Raw genomic sequence first — 12,095 nt, forward strand, 5'->3', positions numbered from 1 at the left:
TCATTCAAAAGAGAGTTATATGCCAATTATATTCTAAAAGTAATTATATCTTTTAACTTTTAGAACCAAGATTAGAATTGTAATCTAATCACAACTCCACATAATTATCTCTTTTCTTCTAATTATCTAATAATTAATTATAATTAACAAATTAATTATAATATTAATCCGGCTCTCCGTAATTATTCTAAATAATTACCCGTTTCTTTTATTACGCTTATTATTTCGTGATCCGATGATTAACGATTAAAACACCGTTAAATGTTCGTTTCCCAAAGTGTAACTCTTTGGGTCGTACCTTGACGGTAACGTTGAATCTTAATCCATAATTGAACATTATATCCAACAGATATCACATGTTATCTAGTGAAGTAGTATTCATTATACTATCAATATTCTTGTCAGATCAATATTTCAATCACTTTTTTAAAATTAGGCAAATTGGAAAATAATAATCCCATCTTTCTGAAATTGAGCGATAATAATCCCAAGTCAGTTATTAGCCAATAATAATCCGACCTCGTCCAATTTTTTTGTAAAATAGTCCGCCGTTAAAATAGCTTAACGGAGTTAAGTTTTTTTCCGAATTACAAACCGATGTTTTAGGGCTTTTGATCAGAACGAGGATACGAGTCGATTGATGTAAAACTTACCTCAAAATACTGGCCCCAACCCACGAAAACGGTGCTTCAATTCGGGTGTTTAACTTCCAATTAACAAAATTCAAGCCATTTCGAACACAATTTCGAGGTAAGTTTTACATCAATCGACTCGTATCCTCGTTCTGATCAAAAGCCCTAAAACATCGGTTTGTAATTCGGAAAAAAACTTAACTCCGTTAACCTTATTTTAACGGCAGTCTATTTTACAAAAAAATTGGACAAGGTCGGATTATTATTGGCTAATAACTGACTTGAGATTATTATCAGCCAATTTCAAAAAGATAGGATTATTATTTTCCAATTTGCCTTAAAATTAAAGCAAACATACACTCAATATAATTAATTCACTGAGTATTAAAAAAATAAAGTGATAGCCACCATAAATCGAACACTCGCTCAAAAATATTTAACTGGCAAATTTTGGGGTATGTACTATAAGTTCTTTGGATTAATGATCATGTTTATATAAATATTAATTATTTTTAATTATGTGATTATTAAAATTATATAGTTATAAATGAACGTGAAGTATTGAAATAACAATGATTTTTTTGTAGGGGGTTATAACCAAACGTGAACATAACAATGATCTTTTACAAGGGGAAATTTTGACAATTTTTTAAATGATTTTCTGGGGGGGGGGGGGGGGGGGTTGAAGGAGTATGACAAGTAACAAGGAGAAACACTGAAGAATAAATTCCCAGTCTTGTTCGAGTTAGAAAGATTCAAAAATGCAGTGGTGGCGGACCGTGTAAAGATCCTGAATGGGATAATAGTTCTGAATTTCTCTTGGCTGCGTCAACCCGCGACGTCGGAAGAGCTTGAAGAGGTACAGAACCTGTCTCAACAGTTGTTTGCGGCGGTTAGGGGCTACGGAACAGATCAATGGAGATGGGAATTGGATGATTCGGGTATCTTCTCTGTTAAAAGTCTAAAAAATGCTTTACAGAATGCAAGATTTACGAATCTGGGGAATGATTTTGTTTGGAATAATTGGAACCCAACAAAAGTTAATTTTTTGGCTTGGAGAATATCGTTGGAACGGCTGCCAACACTCGTTGCGTTAGCTCGTAGAAATATTTTGCCCGGTCAAGTCCTATGCAGAATTTGCGGCCAACATGAAGAAGACGAGGATCATCTTTTTGTTAGCTGCGAAGTGGCACAATATATGTGAAATTTTGTATCACTTTGGTGCAAAATGTCAAATATTTTTGCCTTCAGAACTAAAGACTTATTGGATTGGCATAAACATGTACCAGGGAGTAGGAAATGGAGGAAATTAATATATGCAGTCATGCAGGTGACATTATGGGTCATTTGGCGAAGTAGAAACGATCTCGTATTCGATGACAAACAAATAAATTTGGATCGGGTGATGAATGAAGTTAAACAACTGGGATTCCTATGGATTGGTAGCCGATCGACATTAAAAGAAATAATGTGGGAGGAGTGGTGTAATTTTGATGTATCAAGTAAATGTTAGTAGATCGATAGTTAGCTGGTGTATGTAATTGGTGTATGTAACTTGGTGTGGGCTAACATGTTGTTGGCTCTTTGAGTAATAAATGATTTTGTTGGCCGTTAAAAAAAATAAGGAGGAATACGATTAGCCAAACTTTAAAAAAAGCAATTTTTTGGCTTAGTTTTGATTTTTTATAGAGGGAGATTTTGACAATTTTTAAAATGATTTTTTAGAAGGGAGAGAGGGGATATGACAAGTAATAAAAAGGGTTACGTTTTTAACACCTCTAAAAAACATTTTTTTTTTTATTTGGAAACACTCTTCTTAGGAAAGATACCCGCATGTTGCATTTGACTAAATCTTTTTTATAAAAGTTGTATTACAAAAACTTTTGGGTTTTTATGAATCATTCAGTACAATTATTAAATTTAATTCTTTTTATATAACTAGGGTTGTAAACTATAGCCAAAACGCTCGTGAACTACTTGAAATCGGCTCATTAAAAGCTCGAACTACGCAATGCTTATACGAGCCCAAAACCGAGCTTAAACCTCAAAACAAGTCCCGAGCTTGAGTTTCACTCATCGCTATTCTTCAATCAACTTCAAAATTAGGTTAGACTTTCCCTTAGTGTAACAAGAAACACAATTAAGTTTATTTCACACTGATTCAGAAATAGTAATTAGTTTAATGAAATATGTCAAGTTGAACAACATGAGATCATCTTTCACATACACTATAATTCATTAAATTTACACTCACCAACATACAACCATACTACAATAATTATTTTCTAGTGAATATATACAAATCTATAAAGAGATAGACCCAACACATACATATCAAGATGGTATGTTGAGGACCATTCAACATGTTGAGCACTCTCAGGGCACCCACCGAATCAAACGGAGTACTCCGAGAGTAACCCGAGTTTACCACCAATTCCAGGGAAAACCCGGTAACCCACCCCCTGTAGGTACAACGGTGAAATTACCGGTAAAATCTGTTTGGCTCAAGGAACGAACACAGGTTTCTCTTGGTCTCCTATCATTGCCCAACAGTGCCTCACTCTGCACCAAGTGGAAGTTGAACCTGCATCTCTCAAGAGAAATGTAAGTATTCCACCACTTGATCTAGAGATCATTGGCAACTGTATGAACATCTTAATTTGGTGCAAGTACTTCAAAGAATATGAGCGTTCAAAAAGAGCTATAGTGAGTGTAATAAATTTTTGGATGGACCTTTACTTATTTCAAATCATAGTTGCTGAAGTTGTTAGGCACTCCTAACTCAACTGATCGGGTAGTTGGAGTACTCAACCTAGGCGAAAAGTACTTGGATATGATAAATTATAAAGAAATTAATTTTCAGGAAATTACATACATATATCAAATATCATAATTTTACTAATATTCATAACAAAATACGTGAATATCAGAATAAATAACAAAATGCATGTTAAAATACTTAAGTATTTCAAAATTGATATTTGTTCCTTAAAAAGTGACATTCTTTCATTAATATAATAGACATAGTAACCATGTTTTATTTAGTTTTGCAAGTCAAACTTATCCCAAATTGATCGACGAAATCCAGGCCGAGGTTGACCACTTTTGATCGATTCCAAGTAATAAGACGGAGTTGTAGAAAATCACCTTGTCACCATTACTCAACGAGCACTCGACCTCCTAGACATGCTTTTACAACATTGATTCAACCCAACTGCAAATTTAAGTAAGAATTCTGTGAGGTCTTAACATACTGGTTAATTTCAGCACTGCCCAAGTTGGGAATGAATATAACAATGAAATCTAAATTAACCATCCAATGCTGTGTGGTCCAACAACCCAAAAGCTTTTCATTCACCATTTACATTCAAACATACCATTCATGGCTTCCCACAAGATTCGCACATATAACCCAAAAAAAACAAAAGTTTAAGACCCATCCATCGACACATCGGTAGCATTTGGATTCACAGAATCAGGCCCAGACGACACCAGATTTTGCGGGGCGTTCTCAGTCTGAGCAGCCGCCCCAAAAGTGAACTGGTTTGGCGGAGGGATGTCTGCACGAGTGAAAATGGAGGTGGTGGCTGCAGCGGTGTTGAAAGCTGGGAAGGCTGGTGCAACGTTGGTTCGGTTTGTGAACCCGAAGCTAAATGGCGCTCCGCTGTCTGAGATCGGTGGCAGAGCGCCACCGCCACCACTGGCCTCCACTGCCGTCTGAATCTTCTGTGCATACTCTTGTAGCTGCTGCAAAACAACTAACAAAAGATTCATGATCAGAAATGCACATACATATAAACACAATCTTCTGTCACAAGCACTTTATGCAAAACGTCGAATACTTTTTATTCAACTATAATAAACACTTATCAATCAAGTTGGCTTAATAGGTGAAAATCTATACCTTCGTTTAAGTCAACAGACGGTCTGCGTTCTTTCACCCATTGGTAACTCTGATCAAAAGTCCACCTTCTGCTCTTCATCAAATACGCAATGACCACAGCCGGTGACCTGTCAAAAAGTATGCAAACGTTCTTCTCATGGATAACCAACACACGAGTAATTCATCACAATTCTTTTAAATACAAAAAAAAACGCCAAAAACCAAAAGGAAAAATTACTTGTTTTTTCCTGACATGCAGTGAACAAGAACTCGAGCTTTATCCTTTTCACATTGCTCTGTAAAACAAGTTTATTACCACATTTAAAATGTTACAAACAAGCACTTATAGTTTATTAAATGTCCATCATAACAGAAAAAAAGGCATTCAAGAAATTTATTCAAATCACAACATTATACAAATCAAAAGTTTAACATCATAGTGGTTATGAAATTGACATCTGCAAAGACACGTCCTCTGCATAAACCCATAGAATATATAGAAGTATATAAGATTTAAAATAAACCGCATTCAAAACATATATTACAATGGGATAACTTAGATATCACTTTTAAACATGTCCTTCATTAAAACAGATGAAACTACTTAAACACATTTTTTTCTGATTGAATAATCTCCAGGTATCTTGCAGTATACAATCTTGTGTTTATATGATAACGAAATCTCTTGAACATAGTAAAAAAACTAAAAAGTATAATACTGCAGCATTGTAACAAACATACCTAAGAAATCAACTGCATCATCGAATGCTAGAGTTGGGCTATCGGGAAGGCAATGATAAGTAAATGAATTTTTGTAGAGATTTTGACACGCGGGTACAACCTGCAGATAGATGAAATCACCACTAAATATTTCAGATCTTTAGTACATAGGGCTGCTCAACGGTTATAACATCAGAGATACAACAAAAAGATGCCCTCACACTAATTTTCAAAACAACAAAACTTCTATGACTACCGATGATTTAAATACTACAAATTACTCCCTTAAACGAAAAGGTAAAAAGATGCACCCAAAAAAGCTATTTTGCGAAGATGCCACAAGACTTCATATTATACACTTAATGAGGGACCGGGCAAAGTATCAATAAGATATTAGCAAAAACAGAACTTGCACACTTTAGGCAGGATTATGCCTACACTAACCAAACATGAGTATGATTAATGCCTATAAAAAAACCAATGCCTACAAGAAAGAGGCATTGGCGCCTCCACCTCAGCACTGCCCGTTTGCACCCCTCAACCCCCCCCCCCCCCCCAAACCCCCTCACAATCCGCTCTCTACTCTCGCCAGCACGTCCTTATGTACGGACGGCCTCTGCCCTCTCTGTTCAACCTCATCTTACAGGCGCCTCACAGCCGTCCCATTGGAGATGATCTAGCTCAACAAGTAAATCAAAATTCATACCTCAAAACATACAACAATGAGCAGCCAACAGGCTTCAAAGTTCAAACCACATCCAGTTTTCAAAAAAGATACTCAACAATCACCAAACTTATACATCTTACAACATCAACAATCACATTAATACAAACAAATAACTAAAGAGTCTAAAGCCAAACAAAACTATCCAACAACTGCAAGAAAAAACATGTTAGAAAATCAAGATGCAAAACGGGTCAAAACAGAAACTATCAAGTGACATCTTGAATAACCAACACCATAACAAACCCATCAAACAACCCAACAACAATCAATAACTTAACAGAAATCTTGAAACAATCAAACAACTCACATTAAGAACACGAGAAATCCCAAGAGTCTTAAGAAGCTCCGACCTAGAAGCGTTATCATAGCTACCAAGATACAACATCTCCGGCAAGATTTCAGAGGGAAAAGCACTAACTTGGATCAAACTTTTTTCAACTCCAACAGGCATCCGGTGCCCGCAAATCCCACAAACTTCACCCTCTTCATACTTATGATAATGCCCACAAATCCCACATGGGTTTTCTCTCTCTCTCTTCCTCATTCTTGATCAAGACTGCAACTTTATGAGTTTTTTTATCAAGATTTTTGAAACCCAGATGGGTATTAATGTGATTTGAAGTGGGTATGGGGAAAGATTGAAAATTTATTTATATATATTTTTTTTGGTTATTTTATAACTTTTCAGAGATGGGTTCGCACGGACTAAAAGGCGGACGTAAATCGGAAAGATATTCCCTTTTTGGCATTACCGAATGATATTGAGGGTTATATTTGTTTAATTGTGGAATTTGGGGTTTTTAGTCAAAAATTTAGTTATCTTTTTTGCAAATCTTTGATGGGTATAGATGAACAAACCCTAGCCTCCAGTCCTCATGTCTGTTTCATTTATATAAATGCCCCCTTTTAGATTGGTTCATATTTTATCTATAAAAAAGTGTTTTGAATTTTGATTTTTTTTAACTGTATTTAACATTAGTTTATTGATATAGAGACTGAATAAATTAATAATATATTCTATGTTAGGCGGTCCGTCTTTTTCATCCTTCTGCTTTCATTATGTGCGGTCTTAAAGTTGTAAGAAACTTAAAATTGTTAAAATTATAGAATTGTTTGAAGTATATTAGAATACTTTATATTTCAACTCGGTTTTTTAGTTTAGGATCGGGTTTCCGGTAATGAGAATCGCGGGGAGGGGGGGTTAACTTTTAACAACATAAGACCATGTATAGGACCAGGTATGAGACATGAATCTAAGATCAAAATATGAAACTGAGATTGCCATATCTCATTCTCATCTACACTTTTATTGAAAACAAGGGTTTTAATACCATTAAATTTGCAATATCTTTAAGATTTGAATTTAAAATTTGAAAGGATATACTAAAGAGTTAGTTGCAAAGTTTGGTTTGTAGGATCCTCTTTTAAAGATAACCTTATTTGTTACCATTATTTCTCCTAAGCAAGAGATGTGTCTGTTATTGTTCTATAGAAATTTTCAAACACCGTTTGCTTCTTTATCAATTTGATATGTCTCCCTTTTTTTTTATTCCATGGAGTTTTCATTTATATATTCTAATTCAACAATATGGACAACAATTTCAAGATTAATTAAAAAAAATATTAAATGCGTGAAAATAAAATTTCGCTTGAGGCCACGATATAAAATTTCAGTACGGTTTATCAAGGAGACTTCGGCGTTGAATTTGCATCGACTTCTAAACTAAGTAAAGATTATTAAGTGTTCAATATTAATTGTTCATCTATAACTATAACTATAAAATGTGTAAATCATGTGTTCAATATTAATTGTTCATCTATAACTATAACTATAAAATGTGTAAATCATATTTTTAATTTTTGAGCTTTTTATAGAATTTGGCCAAATTTAGAAGTATGTGTGAAGGTGGACTTGACCATGGCACAAAAGCAAGTATCAACCCATGGATGTGCACATGACATAGCCCTAGATATGGATGTTTGGATGAGGGGTGAGATAGGATCCTCTCACTTTAACCACATTTGTCATTAGGTTATCTATATATTTGACTACTTTTTCCCCTTTTCCTTTTTCTTTTATCAGCTTTTCTTTGAGCTTGTAAATCTCTTTTTTGAATCATTGTCCAATCCTCATTGCATATAGTACAAGTGGTCATAACACTTGCATATGGATTTAAGGTACTTTTTCTTTTCAGGGATTGTGATATGTCACTTGATGAATGGTGATATTGATTGAATAACACCAAAAAGTTGTGACGATGAAAACAAAAAGAATATTACTAGTTGGAAATATATTTATTCAAAATATGTTGGAATTTATAATTTTTGTAAAATTAAAATAAAAAGTTATTTAAAAAAGGGATTTAAAGATATCGAATTTATCAATGGATGATTGGGATTACATTCTCTTCCCGGTGTAGGCGTGGAAAAGTTGCATACCACCACGGAGAAGAAGTGGTAAGCGGCGTTAGAGAGGGGGCTTGAAGATTTCCACCGGCATTGAGCGCAAGTAGGATTTATTGGCTAAGTGGCATATTTTATTAGGACATTTTATTAGGTTGGAATAAGTAAGTAGGATTTATTGGCTAAGTGGCATATTTTATTAATAACCAAGTAATCTAACTTGGTTAGATAAAGTTGGCTATTAATTAAGAATGGAAAACTATGCGGGGTCAAATAAATAAGAAATAACATGAGGGACTAAGGTTGCCAAAGTGGAAACTTGAATTAATTAAAAGAATAAAAAGAAAATCTAAAACACACACACTATGTGTGTTTGTCTGGGGATCGAACTAAGCAGAAGAAAAAGGGTGAAACCCTAATTCACAAGAATCATCAAATTAGAAAGGGGAATTCAGCAAATTCTATTGCATGTACAAGGATTCTTGATCATCCATGTGTTCTTCACATTAAGTAAGTTTAATTTTATGTTTTGGTGATGTTTGGTGTTATGGGTTATGGTTAATCCAAGAATTGATGCAAAAATTGAACATGAATAAGTGTTATAATCCTCGTATGGAGTATGTGTTGTGCATGATTTTGATCAATTAGGTGTTTGGAGGTGAAACACACCATAGATGATGGAAATGACGACATGGGTATTTCACCCATGTCCAATCTTCGTTCGATTCTTGATATGTTATGTTGTATGTGACCATCTTGCTAGTTAGATTGAACTTGGTATGAAATTAGTTTGGTATTTTGTATTGATAGTGATTGAAAGTAAAGAATTAGGAAGAAACAGAATGAAAATACTTGTACATTATGCTTAGATATTAGTACGCACGCCAAGTGTATGATGAAATGTCTAAGTGAAGTTAGGATGAGGAGATTGTATGAAATGGCTTGATACATATGAATGTGATATGAATTTGTTGATGTTTTTGTGTTAATTGATGAATGAAAGCATGAAGTAGGAAGTAAAGCATGAAACACTTGTACATCATGCATAAAACGTGGTATGCACACCAAGTGTTTGATGAAATGCCTAGGTGAGATTAATAGATGAAATGGTATGCAAGTAATGGATGAAATCGTATAACATTGGGGTATGATGTATTTGATGATAAATAAACATGAGAAATGTATTTTTAGATGGAATTCATGTAGGATTTGGTTGGCCATGTTATTTGGTAAAAGTATGCATTAGAATATTGTACTCTATGTTGGAGTGGTATGATGTTTACTACATGTTTGAACGATTACTTAATCAAAATTGATAAGTAAAAGTACGCTAAATGTGAAGCATATGAGATCATTAGAACGGGATGAAGTTAGAATGGTGTTGGGTTGTTAAGCACAGGTCATGGTGTTAGTTGTAGAATTATGTTAATAGAATGAACAGAATTAAATATGTTTGGTGTATGCATATAACTAGATGATCATGTGGTTGTATGCTTATTGCATTGTGAATATGAAATGTATATAGTGTCATTAGTATAGTCTACTATAATGACATGGATGTATGAGGTTAAATCGAAAGTTCATATGATAAATCGTTGACTTTCTGAAAGTCAACTGTGCATAAGTAGCAATGTTAGACTTTTTGTCACAATTGTAATGTTATAGAAAGTCATATGATGCGTGTTATATCCATATGTGTTATATGTGATGACTTGATGAATTATATGAGTTTTAAAAGATTGACTTGTGTAAATATGCCTTATGCTTGTTAGAATTTACTAATGAAAGTCAAATGTGAAACACGGATTTGATATGATCGTTAATATGTACAATCATGTATGCTAACAAGAATGTGAATGCGATGACATGAAAGTATAGGGATCATGTCAAGATGGATGGAAGCATGGAAGGCTAAAGGGTCAAAAGGAGGCGAGGAAACGGATGCGAATACGGACACTTAAGGTAAGTGATTTCCGGAATCACTTCTTATTTATAAATGAAGTTTGGTATGTTGTATATAGGGAACCATGTATGAATTTACGGGTAAGGGTAAGTACCAAGGTAAGTTCATATGAACTTCGTCTATCCTTAATGTAAATTAAGATGATAGTTTCATCGTGTTAATGGAATGTTCATTATGTTGCTGAATGTTCATCGTATTAATGGAATGTTCATTATGTTGCTGAATGTTCATCGTGTTAATGGAATGCTCATTATGTTGCTGAATGTTCATCATGTTTGTTGGAAGTTAGTCGGTTATGTTTGTTTGTAATTGCATTGATTTGTGTTGATATATTTGTAGATAAGGCTCAACTTACAAATAAGTGAATGTGACTTGTATGTATGTATGTATGTAGATATGGAACTGTAGTGTGTGTAAGTAGTGTGAACTTGTATGTACGTGCATATGAATGAGATACGTATGAATGTACTTAGATATATGGAAGTGTATACACGTGTTGTAATCTAATGATTGTAGATCACTGGTATACGTATATGTGAAGATGTGGGTTTTCAATATGTTTGAGATTACGTACTCCTAACCATGTTACTATTGAGAATGAAATAAATGGAGTGCAGGTATGGGAACGCCGGACTCTCGAGGAATTGATGTCGGACTCGAGTAAATAAAATTGAGAAGATGTTTCAATGGAATACCTTACGTAGTTAGAATGTGATATAGCCTTTTAAGTGTATGTATTAAATTATATATGATGTTACCATGTACTAACGTGTTGGTTATATATGGTGACCGCAGGTTAGTCAGATATTCATGATGGATAAGTGAACGAGGATCAAGTTAAAGATCATGGATTGTACGGGAAAGCGGCCACGTTGTTTGTAATCATTTGTTAACATAGTTACATTAAATAAATGATGAATGATGTATTTATGTTAGAAGGGTTGACCTAAACGGTATTTAAGTATGTTAGAGTAGTTAAAAGAAAGAAATTTTACGGTTCATTTTCCACTGCGTCATTTTGGGTCAAATCGTGAATAGGGTCTTACAAGTTGGTATCAGAGCCCTGGCTTGAGGGAAATCAAGTATGAGGAGGTAAATACTTGAACTCAAACCTGTGTGCTGTTGTGACAAGGAACCCGTACAATCCGAGACTCGATTAAGATCTAAGGGTAGAAGCAAAGGTAAGTATGTACTTAAGTATGTATTTGAAGAAAACTAATTGTATGTTATGTGTAAGGTAAGCATAATTGCTTGGAGAGGATGATCTGTGAATGCGGTCTAGGACCTGCACCAAGGCATGTAATATGAAAAATTGACCCAAGGTACGTAAAATTTAACATGTGGGTGCATGTAATGGTAAAATCTATCAGGTGAAGGAAAATTTTAAATGAATTATAATAATAGAATGGTAATGAAGTTTTGAAAATGCTACACGTATCGAAACCTAATTCTTCGGACATAAGTTGACGATTACACGAAGACACGAAACTAGTATGTGGATTGTGTACCTGGCCAGTACACAAGATACATATGACGTTCATGAGACCGTGATAATTGTTATAGGTATGTCCGTTAGAATTAGGTAGTAGGTGGACGTAGGGTGAAGGGAAACGTAAGACATTCAGGGATGTGAAAGTACCATTGCTTTTTGGAAACTTGCCCAAAAATGAGAGGTAAAACGGCTATCCCTATCAGAAACTATTGATAAAGGAATTCCATGTAATGAAACAATTTCATTTACATACAATTTAGCTAAGTATTCCATAC

The 12,095-nt window shown here is 34.4% G+C and overlaps 1 protein-coding gene and 1 long non-coding RNA gene across 5 annotated transcripts; one reads left to right on the plus strand and one right to left on the minus strand.

Moving 5' to 3' along the window:
- Positions 1-3,646: 3,646 nt before the first annotated feature.
- Positions 3,647-6,776, minus strand: LOC110895282 (protein-tyrosine-phosphatase IBR5). 3 transcript variants are annotated; one of them, XR_004874191.1, is made up of 6 exons: positions 6,270-6,769; positions 5,257-5,356; positions 4,754-4,811; positions 4,537-4,643; positions 4,010-4,390; positions 3,647-3,846 (listed from the first exon to the last, which is right to left on the minus strand). XR_004874191.1 is itself a non-coding variant. In XM_022142565.2 (5 exons), the coding sequence occupies exons 1-5, from the start codon at positions 6,504-6,506 to the stop codon at positions 4,062-4,064; spliced, it is 831 nt and encodes a 276-aa protein (XP_021998257.1). In that variant the 5' UTR covers positions 6,507-6,768; the 3' UTR covers positions 3,871-4,061. The 3 variants fall into 3 exon arrangements, 2 of the variants coding, with proteins under 2 accessions (XP_021998257.1, XP_021998258.1); XM_022142565.2 differs by lacking the exon at positions 3,647-3,846 and having other exon boundaries at positions 3,871-4,390; positions 6,270-6,768; XM_022142566.2 differs by lacking the exon at positions 3,647-3,846 and having other exon boundaries at positions 4,140-4,379; positions 6,270-6,776.
- A 1,963-nt stretch (positions 6,777-8,739) lies between these two features.
- LOC110896829 lies at positions 8,740-11,334 on the plus strand. 2 transcript variants are annotated; one of them, XR_002568200.2, is made up of 3 exons: positions 8,740-8,875; positions 10,239-10,327; positions 11,124-11,334. It is a non-coding gene; the product is annotated as an uncharacterized LOC110896829 (long non-coding RNA). The 2 variants fall into 2 exon arrangements; XR_002568201.2 differs by having other exon boundaries at positions 8,749-8,875; positions 10,244-10,327.
- Positions 11,335-12,095: the final 761 nt, after the last annotated feature.

Source organism: Helianthus annuus, chromosome 12, assembly GCF_002127325.2.
Source record: "Helianthus annuus cultivar XRQ/B chromosome 12, HanXRQr2.0-SUNRISE, whole genome shotgun sequence".
Classification (NCBI taxonomy): domain Eukaryota; kingdom Viridiplantae; phylum Streptophyta; class Magnoliopsida; order Asterales; family Asteraceae; genus Helianthus; species Helianthus annuus.